The sequence below is a fragment of the Haliotis asinina genome, chromosome 8 (genome assembly GCF_037392515.1).
Source record: "Haliotis asinina isolate JCU_RB_2024 chromosome 8, JCU_Hal_asi_v2, whole genome shotgun sequence".
Lineage (NCBI taxonomy): Eukaryota > Metazoa > Mollusca > Gastropoda > Lepetellida > Haliotidae > Haliotis > Haliotis asinina.
The window spans coordinates 25,335,860-25,353,601 of NC_090287.1; the positions used below are offsets into that span (position 1 = coordinate 25,335,860).

General features: G+C 38.5%; 1 protein-coding gene across 1 annotated transcript in view; it reads left to right on the plus strand.

Annotated features, from left to right (window-relative positions):
• LOC137294407 (uncharacterized) overlaps nt 1-17,742 on the plus strand; it is a 55,498-nt gene that overhangs the window by 4,167 nt on the left and 33,589 nt on the right. The window contains exons 2-17 of the mRNA XM_067825410.1: nt 636-726; nt 1,638-1,727; nt 2,769-3,443; nt 4,074-4,241; nt 4,733-4,821; nt 5,384-5,562; nt 6,296-7,687; nt 8,166-8,389; nt 10,088-11,022; nt 12,526-12,629; nt 13,638-13,737; nt 13,936-14,054; nt 14,193-14,312; nt 14,810-15,039; nt 16,274-16,398; nt 17,553-17,632. Coding sequence (XP_067681511.1) covers nt 636-726; nt 1,638-1,727; nt 2,769-3,443; nt 4,074-4,241; nt 4,733-4,821; nt 5,384-5,562; nt 6,296-7,687; nt 8,166-8,389; nt 10,088-11,022; nt 12,526-12,629; nt 13,638-13,737; nt 13,936-14,054; nt 14,193-14,312; nt 14,810-15,039; nt 16,274-16,398; nt 17,553-17,632 — 4,721 coding nt within the window. The remainder of the gene's footprint in view (nt 1-635; nt 727-1,637; nt 1,728-2,768; nt 3,444-4,073; nt 4,242-4,732; nt 4,822-5,383; nt 5,563-6,295; nt 7,688-8,165; nt 8,390-10,087; nt 11,023-12,525; nt 12,630-13,637; nt 13,738-13,935; nt 14,055-14,192; nt 14,313-14,809; nt 15,040-16,273; nt 16,399-17,552; nt 17,633-17,742) is intronic.

A 17,742-nucleotide genomic window follows, 5' to 3' on the forward strand; every position in this document is an offset into this window, starting at 1 on the left:
TGTTGCTCAAAATGAGCATCAGTAACCGAACACTGCCTTGTTATGTCACATGATCCGGAACACCCTCAAATGATTTGGAACTGCCGTAACGACGGAGCGTTTCTTTTACGATATTTCTAAAGTCAATCAGGACCGAATAATTTCATATTTTGGTGTGAGTAACATGAAACATTGCTTAGACAGAAATTGCCCTTAGGCGCTTCAGACATATTTTTGCGGAGGCGCATGCAGTCCGTGTTTCGTTAGTGATCCGGAACTGCCTTACCCACTGTATATATGTTGAATTATATTTAGCAATTTGTTGTTTTGCAAATCATTGTTATTATTCAAAGATAAATTGACTATGCATGCTGACTGATCATACGATTTTAATAAGAATACAATGACTAAGTGGTTAACTTCAGTCAAACGTGAGGTCTTCCAAATGACCAGAGCATGTCTATTGCCCAGGTTTTAAGATTCATGTAGTTTGATTGACAAATTGTGTCTGGGAATGGACAGAGTTGCAGGGAAGGATTCCTAGAAACCATTAAACCTAATGCCTAGGGAGTATTGATTATCAAGTTCATTATTTCAAAAAACATGATGTTTGCACCAAATGGCTGTATTATTAGCAAGGTTTATTTTATCTACAGTTATGGTTCAGCATCCCTCAGCAGTCCTCATGAATTATCATGGCTGTGTCTTCTTGAATGCAGACAACTGGAAAACTGGAGTGAAGATAAGGTACATGATTTGCAGGTTCAGTTGCATGCTGTTTGGATTTCGTCAGCGATATTTATCTAGATCATACTACCTCCTCTTACCGTTAAGTGATTGATTGTTAGCAATACTGTAGTCTGTAGTGACACAAACTGGTGGTGTTCCGATTAATTGAAGTAATTGAAGATTTGCTTGAGTAATCAATAGCATTTTTTGCCAACACAAACAGTTTGGGAACACTTCTTATAGTCTTTGAAAAAATTCAAGATGGAACACATCTTCAAAGTTGTCAGGGCCTGAAAACATGTTTAATGCTTAGAAAACTCACTTCACTAACTGAAAAGTCGTGACTTTTTCTTAAGGAGTAGAGAAAGTGTATGTTGATGATATATTAGTCATCACCTTAAAGAATCAATTTGCATCATATTATCCATATCTGCAATAACAACCTGGATAGGAAGATATATGCGCTATCCAACATTTTTCGATGATTGTTCATTGGTTATGAAGCAGTCATCAACTGTAATACAAGCCCAGTTTAGCATGTGGTAGACATGTGTCATATATATATCAATCATTGTTGGCCAATTCCATTATCATACACACCATAACAATGTATAACTTACCTAACTAAAAATGTTAAGGATATTTATAAGTAGAAGTGTTTCATTTGAATAAAATTTAAATGTATGTTTGTTTGGCATTGTAAACAGCATCTGAAATGTCTTTGTATATTGTGTAGAACCTTCAGCTGCCATGTATGTGGATAATGATATCAATAGACATTCAGATAGAACCTTTGGGGTTGTCATTCTTAATTGAAAGATTCTATGATCCATACTGCATTTTTTTGTGAATCATGGAGAGTAGCATTTCAATCACTAGTTGATGACTGTGGGTGCAACTGATGCTGGGTTGTGTTATTGTCTTTTCAGGATGAATCCTCCAGTTACTTGACCAAAGAGATAGAGTTCAGATTGTTACTGACACAAACATGTCAAGATGTAGATTCAGAAGTCATTAAGGTAAGCAAACTTTTAGCTTATTTGAGTCAGTTTCATTGAATAATTTACATCTTCTGTGGCATGTAACAAGACACTTATTATTGGAGAATTTCAAGGTTTATTAATCATTCTTTTGTAAGTCAGTTTTTGTGTGAAACTTGTCAATTTATATATCATTTGTCTACCTCAACTATAGTCTACCTCAGCTTACTTCCCGTGTTATGAATGTATGGTAGTCTTTGAGTTCATTGAGCCCACCTCTTTTCACATCACAAATTCTTTTTGGAACTCTGGTTCTTTCAAGACTTATCTTTCATAGTCTCTGTGATGTAATGAACTGAAATGGAAGAGATGTTTTATACTGTCATATGATTAACCTTTGCGGGAGATTTTCTGTTTTGTAACTGTCAGTGGAAGTTGAAGAGGGATTAATAGCTGCAGAGAACTAATGTCTTTTCTGAAATTTACCATACTCTTCTGAAGCATTTGAAAACAGCTATGTTTACTTCTGTTTTGAAGGAAAGTTGTACTTCCTGACTATCATTCATATTGTCAGTGTTTGAGGGACTCATGGACATAAATAGGGGAGTCACATAAACAGGCTTTCTGCATCCATGCATAAAAACTTACAAGTCATTGTGGCTCCTAGTGTCATGAGATGGAGTCAGATGTGCAGGTTTTCTGCATCATGGAAAACACTGTACTGTATTTACTATATTTTCATATTTTCATCTAACGTTGGTCAGATTTTTGTGAAACTAAGAAGACTGAATGATTAGAAGGCTGATATGTATGCTGCTCAAAATGCTTGAAAAAAATCTTTACTAGAGACATTTAAAAAGCAGATGTTCTTAACTTGTTTTAAGTGATATATTTTAGTCTTGGGATTCCCTAAATCTATATATGTTACCATGAATGTTATCTATCTATGTGTGACATAAAATTGATGTGTACATGTATTTTCAGGAAAGTTCTGAACAAAGCCATTGAATTTATGACAAATATGTGATCAGTTAGGATGAAGATCATGGGTAATGGAAGATGTGAAATATTATGTTGCAGGACTTGTATCTGTGGTTCAAGTACATCCACTCAACTACACCGACCTCATCACAGAGAGCATCTCCTCTGTCAAAGGTCACCTTGACCCACATTCAACATGTTCTCGAGACGTCACCATCACAGGGGTTTGCACTCATCTCATCCCTCACATGTCCTCAAACCCATGAAACATCAGAACAAAAGCAACAAAAACAACGGAGTAATGAAGAGCGCAACAGTGAAAATCTCCAAGGAGTTTACATCATCTGTATCAACAAACTGCTTGACGACCTGTCTAAGTGTCCTAGCAAAGAAAGAACTAAAGGTGAACAGATTTGTGACCAGATATATACACTGTTGTCATTTTATGACCCAGTGCCATTTTGGAACTACTCACAGCTGCAGCAGTTGTTTACACGGTTGTTGCAGCAGTGTCAATACCATGACTGCAGAATCAAGAAGGACAAGGTACTCTCTGTGTTGCTGGGCAGGGACAGACCATATCTGGTGGAGACATTTTGCAAGTTGGACCATGAGCTGAGTTTGGCTTCAAAACTAAAGCACAGTGGAAATGACCTGACAGAAAGTGAAAGGGATGTGATTCACTTGTTTCGAGGTCTCGACAGTGAAGATTGTTGGAGGAACCTCTTTTTGCTGTCCACACAAAGACAGAGGCATTTCCTGCAGATGGTGTTGGTCAGTGTCTTATTTGATTACCTACGAGGACAAAAATATCAGGCTTCATATTTTTTCATGCAATGCCCTAGGGCAAAATATCACTTTGTCATGGTGATGTGACGTCATGAACAATGCTATGATGTCACGGTTCTTCTGTGATGTTGTGGTCTACATGCGAAGACGACGGGTAGCCAGCCCATGTTTGAAAGTAGATTTGGGTTTATTTCTTCAATTTAACGACTTCAGGAATAAAAAGAATGTTATATTTTTGGCCATAGCATACAATGTTTACGACATGCGTTCCAAAATATTGGTATATCCCTCGCTTTTCCTTGGGAAATACCAACATTTAGGCCTGCGTGTTGTAAACATAGTATGATATAGGCACTCATTTAATATCCCCTATTTATCACTTACAAGGACGAAAATATCAGGGTTCATATTTTTCATATGATGCCCAAAGGCAAATTACCACCTTGTCATGGTGACATGACGTCATGAACAATGCTATGATGTCACAGTTCTTCTATGGTGTTACATTCTACATGGGATGACAGCGGGTAACAAGCCTGTGTTTGAAAGTAGATTTTGGGTTTATTTTCCTCAATTTGACTACAGTTAGATACATTGCCTTTCCTTCCATTTTAGGAAACTTCACTCAGTTTGATACGATGTGAACAATTTGAAGAACTGAAGGACTTATTGAGACCGACAGAGTTGCAGCCCCTTAAGCCAATAGTCTTGTTGCTTGGTTGGACACTGTGTAAAACCTCATCTGTTGCCAGGAAACTCCTGGATGTTCTTTGGGATGAAAAGGTATTTACTCTAAGACAACTGGTTACTATTTTAGAGTGTTAACCTGGTTTAACATCAGTGTTATCATGGCCATAGACAAATATAGCAGCAGATTTGGGCCCAAATAATATCCTGAGACAATGTCTAGTTACATGTCTGTGTGTGAATGTGACATGTTTAGGCATTATTGTAAGATACTGAACTTCATTAGTGACTCAGTTTGATATAACCTTATTGTCAAGCATTTCTTTCCCTAATTAGAGTCCAAGATGTCTGAAATTATTTTCATTCCGTCTATCCTTCCTCTATAGATCTGTCGAAGCTAGATGTACCTCTTCCTGTTCTGTATTGATGCAACAATCCTTTAAAAGTTAAAAAAATTCTGAATTTTTCATTCACAAAATTCATTTGCTTTAGATAAGAATTTAAAAGTTTTAATCGCAAATGTTTTTGTGGAATTCTGTTTATTGTTGATGTTATAATGTTGTATAAAGTTATTGTCTGTATTCCAGACGCCCTGTCGGCATCCTGCTCTGGCTGCTGGTTGCCGGAAGTTGGCATATCAGATTGACCTCATTCAGTGGTGCCTTGATAGAACCAAGTAGGTACCACTGTTAATCATTCTATGAACACTGTTGTGTCTGTTTCAGTGAGTGAGTATGATTTTACTCTGCTTTTAGCAATATTCCAGCAATATCACAGCAGGGCTTTGTGTCCATGTATCCATGTTGGCAACTGAACTAAAGTCTTTGCCATAAAGAATGAACCCTTTGACTGCTAGGCTAGCCCACCAACCCGTGTTTGTTTTAAGTTGATCATGTTCAGCGATAAACATGTTTCTAGAGAGCTGAACATAATTTGACACTAGCTGGTAATTGCAGTCCAAATATAGTAAATTACAGATAGATATTGTATTGTGAGTGAGTGAGTGAGTGAGTGAGTGAGTGAGTGAGTGGTTTTTCGCTGCTTTTAGCAATATTCCAGCAATAAAATGGCATGTGACACCAGAAATGGGCTTCACAGGTTGTGCTCATCTGGGGAATAGAACCCAAAGTTGTCATATAGCTCGAACATTGCTGAATGTGGCATTATAGACAACCCATAATCCCTACCCAAAACATGATATTACTTTCAAGGTGCACATAAGCTATGTGTGTTGACAGACCGCTTCTGGAGTCAAGTGGTGTTGGTGTGACTAACCAAGAGCGAGCAACTCATCTCCTGCAGGGCCTGGAGGCTCACTCAGTGTTGTTTGTCCTGCATCAGTCCACAACACTTGCCTCCCTTGACCAGCAGGAAGTGCTCCAGCTGCTGCAGAACACGGCAAAGAGGCAGGATCCAGGTGAGTGATGGCTGGTGTACCCCATAACCTGGCAACTTACATCTGGAGAAATAAACTTTTTTTTTCTGAGATTTTATGTATTTATATCTAACATTTTCTGTTGATTCATCTCATTTGACACTAGTGAGTGAGTGAGTGAGTGAGTTTAGTTTTACGCCACACTCAGCAATATTCCAGCTATATGGTGGTAGTCTGTAAATAATCGAGTCTGGACCAGACAATCCAGTGATCAACAACATGAGCATCGATCTGCACGATTGGGAACTGATCACATGTGTCAACCAAGTCAGCAAGGCTGACCACCCGATCACGTTAGTCACCTGTTACAATAAGCATAGACACCTTTTATGGCAAGCATGGGTTGCTGAAGGCCTATTCTACCCCCGACCTACACTGGTCCATCTGACACTAGAATGGGCACAGACAATGATGAAAGTTGAATCTATGGTGACACCTTGATGATGAATTGTTTTGTACAAATTTGATGAGAAATCTGTATAGACTGAAAGTTCCCACTTGTCTTACTGGTCTTGAATAACTGGTAAATGTGATAACTTTGGTTGACACATTTCACTTTATCATCGTGATTAGATGGATTGTCTAATTAAGACTCAGTTATTTACAGACTGCAGCCATATAGCTTGAATATTGCTGAATGGCTTTAAATGGTTGTGCCACCTATCTTGACTTGTGACTAATTCTGACAATGAATACTACCTTGTATGTCCTTCAGAGTCCAGTAAGAAGCAGAAAAGTGTACGATTCAACATTAGTGGACATGACCAGAGTGGGGAGAGTGAAGCAGACAATGGAGCAGACATCAGTATCGAGCAGCAGCAAGATCTTTCTATTTATCGCAGTTTTTGTGCTATCAGGAATGTAATGGATGCTATTGCCTTCTGTTCTGAAAATGCAGATCTTGAGTTAATGAACCCTATCTGTGTAAGGAAAGCTCCTCGACCCCGGAGTCTCTCGAAATCTTTCACTTGTGAAGTGAGTGTCAGCAGCAGTGAAGGAGAAGACAGCAGCAGCCAGTACCCCCAAAGCATTAGCCGATCTGCCTCAGGAAACTTCATCAGGTGTACATCTGGGAATTACAGCCAGTCCACAGGAGGGAATAGCAGTCAGGTTATTGACAAGGACAACTTTCAGGATCTGTATGATCAGTCAGTGACTCAGAAACTAATGGACACACAGAACCATCTAAAGAAACTACATCCACTAACGTACAGGGTTGAAGTATTGGAGGATATATTTTCTTTACTGTTTGCCACACATCGGGATGTCCAAGAATCTTCAAATGCAACTGATTTTGACAGCGATGAAGGACATGAGGATGGGAGCAAGAGGAACAGCCAGGAGAATATGTCCCTCAACACTTCACTCATTTCAGAAGAGGATACATCACCTCTGGCACAGAAGACTGATTTCTACTCAAGCCAGCCACCTTCACTCAGCAGTCAAAGTGCCCCTGTAAGGGGATTAGGTTATGATGAGCCATTCTATGAAGATCCCCCTGCACAGGTATCTCAGTCTGTCCACAAGAAAGTCCGAGTTCCACAGGATCAGTTGGCTGAGGAGGTCAGGAAGTCAGCGTCTGCTCTACTGAACTCAGACAACACCAAGAAGATAAACAGCGCGACTGGGAAAAGAGCTCATGTTACTGGACAGGGAATAGATAAATGTGCTGTTTTCAAGCTGGGATTTCTAGCAAATGAGTATCTCGTTAGGGATCTTCTGGCAATGCTTAAGGAATCCCTTCTTGATATCAATGCAGTTAGATATAAACTGACTGGACAGAAGTCAGATTTGGGTAAAAAGTCAGAGCAGAAGGCAAACACAGATGCACTTCATGTTACTCCTGCTATGGAGGAGGCTCTGACACAGGTTGTCAAGTCAAGTGTTGTTCCAGAAACGTTACAGAAGAGGCTGACGAGACTCACTCAGTATATACATGAGGCTCAGTGGCGCTTCCAGCTGGTGTCACATGACCAGTTGCCAAAGCAACCAGGTCAGGTCCTTCAGAGACCAGTGTTTGTTCCTGGAGATGATAACTTTGATGTATATAGATCAGATGGATGGCTAAAGGGAAGATCCAAAAGTCCAAACAAGGACAAGAGATCAGGTACTGGTACTGGGGCAGATGTACTCATTATGGGGTTTTGCACATGACAGAGAAACTGTGGATATTCTAGATCAAATACTTATTCAGCACTTTGAAACCAGTCTGAAAATGGATTTTTGTGAAAGCCAAGTTTTAGTGCTTTAAGAATATGAATGTTTGCATTAGCCTCTGTATATGCGTTACTTTGTGTCTTTTAATTTGCAAATTTTGACATCTGTTGATCAAGGAAAAGGATACTGATTGAAACTGAATTATTTTCCAACTGTTGGATCCTTTTAAAATCATCCAGCCATGACTTGCCATGTTGGATACCTGAAGCAGACGCTCACAATTTTTTTGCAAGCTATGGATGGTATATGAAACAACTTTTAGTCTGTTAATTATAACTAAGACATATCAGCATTCAGCTCAATCTGAATACAGTGATCTGGTCAATTTTATACTTTCAAAAAGATATCAAAATTCGTTTCTTTTGAAGCATCCCCATCGCTGAATGGAGAGACAGAGATGCAGGGTGGCCAATGTGATGTTGAAGTCTGTCGAAGGCGATCCTTTGGTGCTTCTAGGACTAGCTTTAGCACTCAGAGTGGGCTGGTGCAAGCTAGTATGGAAATAATTCCTCTGATGCTGTCCACTCCAGACACCCTTCTCACAATGAGTTTATCAAAGGGAAACTTTGCACAGGCAGCTCAAGTCATCAAGGTGAGTTCTTTAAATGTCTGTTTTGGATGGAAACAGTGAATTTCAATCGTTTTCTTTTTTTTAAGAACAGGCAAATAGACTAGAGTATGTAATAGATATGTCAACCTGACAGCTGGGATAAAGTGTCACTGTGAGTTGTAAATCTACTGCTCAAAGAAAAAGTTTCAAAAAAATGAAATCTCATAAAAGTAAGCATGTCTTCTACTTAAAAACTTGACAAAAAACAGAGTTGCATTTCTTTTGCTGTTGAGTATAGTTTGAATATACATTGGATAAATTTGGGTCTATTGTTCAGCTTAAGGGAAGGATAATGTTCTAATCTTCATTTATATACTGAAGGAAACAAAAAGGGAATACCACTTCAGTGGCAGTATTCCTTTATCTATTCTCAGATTTCCTCCTTCAGCACTATTTAAAGCTTATTTGAAAATATTGAATTACCACTTAAATTTGCAGGTGTTCCTTTGTTTTCTGCAGGGGGATACAGTCAAAGCCTTGTCATACTGTCTGTAATCATTTCCGGAGCATAACTAAAGAACCATCCAATATTTTGGACAAATATTGGGACATACCCTAAAGTGGTGCCTTTTACTGTTTACAGCTTTTTGTCTTTTGATTTTTCTTGGTTTCCATGGAAATGATGCGGACTTAGCCTCTGAAGAGTTTCGTTTCTGGAGCACAACTCAAAAACCGTTCAGTGTCTTTTAAGGAAACTGTGTAGATATATCAAAGAGGACCTAAAATGGTGCCATTTGCTATTTTTACAGTTTTTTGTTATGTTTATTTTTCTTGGTTTCCATGGAAGTGATTCAGACTTATTCTCAAAAGGGAGGAGTAGGCTTTGTTTCCAGAGCACAACTCAAAAACTATTCAAGATCTTTCAACAGAACGTGGCATATATATGAGACAGATCTTGAAGTGCAGCCTTTTGCTATTTACAGATTTTTGTCTTTTTTATTTTTTTTCGGTTTCTGTGGAAATGATTCAGGCTTAATCTCAAAAGGAAGGGGTAAACTTCATTTCCAGAGCACAGTTTGAAAACTTCTTAATATCTGTCAGCAAAATTTGGTAGATCTCAATTTGGTGTCTTTTGTTATTTGCATATTTTTGCTATTTTTATTTTCCTGGTTTCCATGGTAACAATTCAGACTAGGTCTCAAAGAAAAGGGGTGGTGTTCATTTCTGGAGCACACACCATTCAATATCTTTCAACAGAACTTGGGAGGTTTATGACACAGATCTTGGTGCCTCTTTACCACTCACAAATTTTTCTCATATATATTTTTCATGATTTCCATGGAAACGATCTGGACTTAGACTGTTAAAACATCAGGCTGCACTATAAATAACTGCTAGATAATTTGTTGTCTGAAATATGTGGTTGGTGGGGGGACATGTCATCTTCTGATGACTCTTGTTCGTTTCTCTCAGTATTATATGAACACTAACATGACATAAAACCCAGTTTTGTTTGGCTTCAGATCTGTCACACACATTTTGTCTTTTATGAAACTTGCCATTGGTGCATAGTATAGTTAAAAAATCTTGGCTATGAATAATTTTAATTGCTAGTAATTGCATTTGAGAAAAGACTTCTTTCTTATGCACACATACCAGAGGTATGTATAGTGATTTGAAACTTAATAAGTTTCAGAAATTCCTAAGGTCATAGTAGAATAGAAGTGTCTGTGATTTCAGTTGTTCAAGCTTGAGAAGTCAGAAGCAGCAGAAGAGGTGTCATTTTCGGAGGCATATCACAAAGCTGCTAACAAAGTGGCCACCCTAGAGAGTTCGACAAGGGAGAGAACTGGTGCTTCATCTAACCTGGGGAGACCAAGCATGAAGGCCTTGGCTAAAGTGGCAGCTGCAGGAGTTGCATCAGCCTCACTCTCAAATGTCACAGATGAGCTGTTGTCCAGCCAAATTATCCCTACCTTGCCGAAGCCAAAGGCATTCTCAAACATGCCAAATGACATTACGAGTTTATTCACCGAACTTGATGTCAGTACAGCAATACTTCTAGACCTAGTGTGTACTTCCTGTAGGACATGGGACTTGTGCAATAAACTGTTTGATATTATCAAAACTAAAGTTACCATAGAAAATGAGGTGAGTGAAGACATTGGATGGAGGGACATTACTGGTGTAAGTGCCTCCAGCAGGAAGTCCAAGAGTGATGTTGGACTGAAAGGGGCATTTGCATTCCTTAAACAGATGGAGAGATTGGTGCATGCTTTTGCTGATGATGCTAATGTTGGTAAAATATTCATGTCTGGTGGGCCAATGATGTCATCAAAGCCAAGCATTGAGAGGCAGATGAGAACAGCAACATGTCCCCTTGTGGCAGAAAAAGTGAACATTTTTGTTAGTGCAGTTGAGGAAGTTAGGAGATGGGTTGACAGAATTAATAGGGCCTTCGAAAATGTTGACAGTGTGAATAGACGTGATAGTTTGCAGCTGCCTGAAACCTCACCACCGGTGTCTCCAGTGGACTCTTCACCCAAGTTCAGAGACTCATCACCAAAGGCCAAGGACACACCAAAGTCATCTCCAATACACAGTGCCTATAAGCATTTTTGTGGAGCGCTAGAAAGATGTGCACCAAAAGGAGGTCTGGTGTACCTCCTCAAACGGTAAGATCTAGTTCCATTGATATCATGTCAAAGTATGAGATCTCATGTTTCAGTGTCACATGCTCAAACCCTAAATGCCTGTCAATTACTCAACAGCACAAGGGTAGGAATGAATATATGAGAGATGCTCATATCATGCTAGTTTCTAAGATGCTTTAGGTGAAAGATCAAAGGCGCCGACAATACTTTATCAGACGATAATGTGCACTTTTTTGCATTGTGTCACAATGTCTTGACGTTGCTGTGCCATTCCAGTCTGCAATCGTGGAATGTCGTATGACCAGATCTAAACTTTCATTGGTAGTAGAAATGAGATGGTCATTTTGCCTTGTATGGTTTAAGAGAATCACAGATGTAATTAAAATGATCTAGAGAAGATATTTAACCCAAACATAAACCTTCACCAAACTGTTCATCATTTGTTTTTCTAGTAACGTTTGTCTTAACTTAGGGGGCTGACACGTCAGAAGAACAGCGCGTCAGTTAGCCCTGTGTGCGGATTCTAAATTTAAGTCTCAGACACCGTCGTTTGTTTTCTGCCATGGATTAATCGAAAGTATCCTTAGAAATTATTAAATACAGCATCATAGAAAAGAAATACAGTCTGTTCTACCACCATGCATAGTGTAATAAAGCACACTTTGGCCCTGAACTATTATAGTTAAAGCACGATATGATAGTTCAGGGTGAAAGTGTGCTTTATTACACTATATGTGGTGGTAGAATGAACTACATTTCTTAAATAATACAGTTAGGCATATGATGTCATAATGGTTATAGTTATAACATTTCAATGCTAATGCCTCCGTTTCCTGAGAGTCATCATACTTTAGGCAGTTTCTACCAATTTATGATTCCAGAGTGATAAGCGGAATACTAAACTTGCTTCCGTGAAAAACTGTTAAATTTGACATACCATGGTGGCATGATTGCTGCTTGGTTTCATCAACAGATCTTCATGTTGCCATCTCTTTTGATGGTCCATCTCCTTCCCTTTGTGGACAGGCACATGTCATGACTGTAACAGTGCTAAGTTCATTATGTGGATCAAATTGTTTGTGGCTGGGGTTGATGATAGGCTAACAATAGAAGAATGTCCCTAGTGCATACCATAAATCAGTTGTCAAATTCTGTTTCTTGGTTTGTCAGGAATGTCCATGCTTATTGATGGACTGCATCACTTTAGATTTTCCTAAAACATTGATATAACTGAATTCTGTTCAAAGGAAATCTTGAAACACAAATAGTGCAGGTTAACTGTGAGCACTCAGCAATGTGGACCAAGAGGTGGAAACTGTCAGTTTGACTCGTATTTGGATTGGTTTGCTTTTTCCATGTTTTGACTGTCAAAAAAGAAAGTCATCTTTTGGAATGGGGTCTAGTATTGAATGGATGTCTGCATTTCTGGTATCTAAGCAACAAACTCCCACAAAATGTCTATGGAAGTGAACGGCTTCCAGTTTTTTTTATTGCAGTATAGTTATTAGCTGTTTCTCTTTCCAGGTATGGCGTGGATTCTTCTCATGACAAAAGCTACCTTCATAGTCTCTATGAACATGTTCGGGAACTTGCAATACTTGTTGCAGAATGTGATGGCAGATCCAAAGGTGAGCTTCTGTGGGGGTATTTAAGATGCACTTCGTCCATCCATCTGTCTGTCCATTTGTCTTCCGGAGCATAACTTTCAAACCGTTTGATGTTTCTTCACCAAAGTTGGCACATAGATAGAACTAGAGGGGTACTGGTGCCCTTTCATAGTTCTGGATTTCTGAATAAAATATTTTTTTGTATTTCCATGGCAACAAGTTTGACCCAGACTGAAATTGGTGGTGGTGCTCTTTTACTGTAGCAGAACTCTAAAACCATATGTTATTTCTTCACTGAACTTGACACATAGATTGGACTGGTGGTGTACTTGTGCCTTTTGGTACTTTTGTATTTTGTAATGAAATATTTTTGGCATTTCCATGGCAACGAGTTTGACTTCAACTGAAATAAGTGGTAGTGCTAGCAGAAGTCTAAAACGGTGTCCTATTTCTTCACTAAACTTGGTACATAGCTTGGTCTGTTGGTGTTCTGGTGCCTTTTTGTAGTTTTGGATTTCTGAATACAATATTTTGGCATTTCCATGGCAACAAGTTTGACTGAGACTGAAATTTCTGGTTGTGGTCCTTTCAGGAGCAGAACTTTTAAAATCTCTCATTACTCTCGTTCTACTTTTCTGTGAACTCACCAAAACATTTGGCATAATCATAAACTTGTAGACACATTCATGAAGGATATTTTGCCATTGCGGGGAATATTGATGACTTTGTCTTCTTGTTTAATTTGTTGTGCAGGGTTGTGTCCCCCGGGCATATAAGAAACCTATGTGATGATGACTTTGAAAGTAAGACCAGTTATGGCTTAAGTTGAATGAATAAGTCCATTTCATGAAATATGCATGCATGTGGAAGTAGAAGAACATGTTTTGTGAGTTTTGAATGTCAAGTCTCAGTAAGGTTTATGTTAATTTCAGGAACACTTTGTTTAGTACAGATGTAAATATGCAGAAACTGTTGACAGGGAATGTTTTAGTTCTGGTTTAAGTCAGAAACATTTCTTCCATTCGACAGAGACTGTGGTTATACCCCAGAACTACTTCGAGATGCTGCAGGAAGGACCAGTTACTATCTTGGGAAGACTTATGTTTGCCAAACGAATGATCCCATCCAGGTGATATTTACATTGCAGTAGATTTTGTGTTTAAATTCTGTCTCTGTGTGTTTAATAAGTGACGCTTCACTCTTGCTGTACATGGAATTGTTGTTAAAGGTTTTAGTGAATATATTTTAATGTGATATTGATATGAAATACATTATATGTTTTCAATCACATAGCCTGGTATACGGCACAGGTGATTTTATTTTCCAGACTGGAGAGTGTGGCACAAAAGTTGAGCCTCAACCTGACGCACATCATAGTCCATAGCTGCTGCCCCAGAATCCCCAGCAAACACCTGCCCCCATTACTTGCCTTGCAACTGAACCAAGGTGAAGGTCATACCATCTCAGTTACCCACAATACCATTTGGTTGCTTAGTCTTGATGCTGTAGACGTTTTGACTAATATTTTCTTGTTGTACATCAAGGTTTACGTAAGTGTTATAGGTATGCACTACTTATTTTCAGATTATGAAGTATTTGGACCAAGAATCATATACAACTCTAGTCATCCTCCACCATCATCTCCACCACACCCTGAAGAGATTGTACGCCATCTGTTGGATAAACTTGTGACTTTAATGAAAGGTGAAACAGTTATATCTACACTTTCACTATGGATTTCATTTGTACGTTTATCACTGTTATTTTTACCTTTGGCCATGGATAATGATTATCAAACTTTATGATTTTGCAAGGAAACAATACTTTGATTGCAGTCTGAATATTCACTGCACACAATTGTGTAGGTTGCAGTGCTAATTACAGTAGTTAAAACAATACATAAATTCTAATAGAAATGTTGTGGTTCTCAAACCACTGTAAACATGTTCGCATTAAGTTTATGAAGACTTCATTTCTTAGCTGTAGGTGTTGTTGAAATCATCTTTAGGACTATTTATTGCTAATGGATGTTTGGACAGTGGGGTAGCCTAGTGGTTAAAGCATTCACTTATCACACTGGAGACCTAATTTTGATTCCCTCTTTGGTGTGTCAAGCCAGTTTCTAATGTCCCCTGGTGTGATGTTGCCGCCATATTGGTGAAAGTGGCATGCTCTCTAAACGATTATACTATTTTTTTAAGACACTGCTGCCAAGGCGAATGCACAGGGTATATTTGACACATCATGTGCCAAGCTTGCCATGAAATCAGAAGAGTACAGAGACTTGTTGACCTCAACCAGCGAGCTACAGGAGGTTGACCTCTCGTTGCTTCACACCAGACAGATGTCCTTATGCTTCTATGCCAATCTCCAGAACCTAATGACAATCCACCTGTTCCTACACCAGATCTGGCAGAGGACTCTCAATCAGGTATGTTAACTTCTGGTCACAACTAGCCAGTGGTATAGGAGTAATTTCAGGATGGAAATGTTCCATATTGAGCCTTGACTGTAAGAACTCAATACAAGGATCAGGATCACAGTGACTGGGAGCAGTGGGGTAGCTAAAAGCTAAATGTGAAAAAGGTTTCTCTCACCACGCCAAAGACCTGGACTTGATTCCACACATGGTGTTCCTCGCCATGATATGTAATATTGATAAAAAGTGGCACAAAAGCATACTCAGCCACTTGTAATGACGTGTTACAACTGTGGGACATGGTGCCCCAACATGAATCATTAATTTGCCAGGCCATTGGTCATAGGTCAGCTGTATAGAAGGCAAAATTATGTTCACACATTGGTTCACTCACTTCACCATAATTTCTCTCTGTAAGGTCTGATATACCCTTCCTAAGGAAAACTCAGCCACAGTACACCTGCTGTATGCTGTAAGTCACAATAATTTACTCTTGGCTGCTGTTGCCATGGTTACAAACATGAACTTAGCACTGTGATGAAACTAAAATATTTTCGAGACACTTGTGATTGTTGTAGCATTAAGATTGCTTTATGGAATGAGGGAATGTGGTCTAGATCCAGTGTCCACAGTCAGTTGGAAATATATTTCTCTGTGTACTTATTGCGTTATTGTCTATTAACATATCAGTAATGAAACTTGTGTTTAGTGTCCACATCAGTGGGAAATTTTTCACTGTGTCATTATTACTTTATTGTTTATTAACTGAATCATATTTTCTACAGTCTTATATTTAAGGAGATACCACATTTTGTACATTATATGTGATTGTTGGTTGGTTTGTTGTTTAACAATTTTCTAGCTATATGTCAGCAGTCTGTAAATAATCAAGTTTGGACTAGATAATCCAGTGATCAACAGCATGAGCATCAGTCTATGCAATGGAGATACGGTCTCCCAATCCTGTTTTCAGTCTGCCATGTTACATCTATCAGTTTGTTATGACACAGATTACTTTATGTTACCCGAAAAAACATATATGACACGAGAGACTCTGTTTTCAGTCTGCCATGTTACATCTATCAGTTTTTGTTATGACATTGATTACTGTATGTTACCCGGTAAATGTATATGACGCTAGAGAATCTGTTTTCATTCTGCCATGTTACATCTATCAGTCTGTTATGACATTGATTACTGTATGTTACCCAGTAAACGTATATGACATGAGAGAATCTGTTTTCAGTCTGCCATTGATGTAAGTGATGATACCACCCCTGCAATTAGTGACTTTGTCCTGGCCTCTACAATTGACAGTATTGTACATCTGGAACAGTTCACTTACAGGGTAGGACAGCTTGGAGTTGTCAGGTGAGCACTTTCACATGTTTACCAATTTGCTTCAGTTACCAACCAATGAATCGTTACACTTGAATGAATGTATTTGTCATTATCTTTGTTTGTTGTCTGCAAAGTCAGTGAGTCTGACCACCTAATGCTCTTGGTCACCTCTTACAGGATGAGTGTGGGTAACAGAATACCAATTCTAACTCGGAACTTCATTGGTTCTTAACACTGTGTTGAGTGTGGTAAATGAACATTGTTCTTCAGATATTAGAAGTGATTATCTTTAATGAATCATTTGAGTATATTTTATTTTAGACTGTTTATTTGCATCTGTGTACACTTTCATCAACACTTCTTGAAGCGTGCATTAACTAATTATGTTTGTGAATGCTGCTTCACTTTGCAGTTACTTGTCCTTATGATTTTAATCAGTTAAACACTGCAAATATGAAAATCTTTTCAACTGTAATTTGAGTAATATTGTTAAAACTGTTTTGGGTCACAATGTGGCCATCATATATTCACCTCAAAGAAATCCATAAAGGGCCTTTTGAATGTTTTATGAACAATTACCCGGCACTCATTAATAACATTACAAGGTATAAAACATGCAAATGTGAAAATTTGATATCAAGAACTAGGTGTATCAAAGTATAGATGCTTAACTGATGGTGTTGTATAGAGATTCAGAAATAAGACATGGTTTTAACAATAGGAGAATTCCAAGAAAATTTAGACAAACTCATAAAACATTGGGACAAGTCATTTTAAGAAATTTTGGAGATGGTTTCAATATTTGTAAACTTGAGTGCCCACCTGAAGTGTCAAGAATAGCACACAATATTACACAGTGAATAGTTCTTGCAAGTGTTACTTGTCTGTTTTTCCAGCCCTCAAAGCCAAGGTCCAGTTTTCAGTACAAATTTTGACATACGTTCAGACAATATGAATGTGATGTATGTGCAGTTCGTGCAATGCTGTACAGAAGGATTGTAATTGTAGGCGTACATTTTTTAGATATGACTGTCACCTGCACTGTAAACATTTCTTCATCCAGTGCCTTTAGCTGTGCTCTGATGAGAGTTTTTGAAGTTGAAGTTGCATGTGGTAAAGTTGACTATTTGTTGTGAATATGTTAAGTGATACTGTTATCAGTGATATATATTTCTGTTTGTTAGTTTGTTTGAGCTGAAACATGTGATTTGCCGCATCGGACTACCAGCCCCTGTTAATTGGAGAAAACTCATTTCCCACAAAAGTGAGTTACATTATACATTACAGTTAAGACAATGTAGCTGACTGTGACATTCGCCAGTATAGCTGACTGTGACACCAGACAATATAGCTGACTGTGACATCAGACAATAT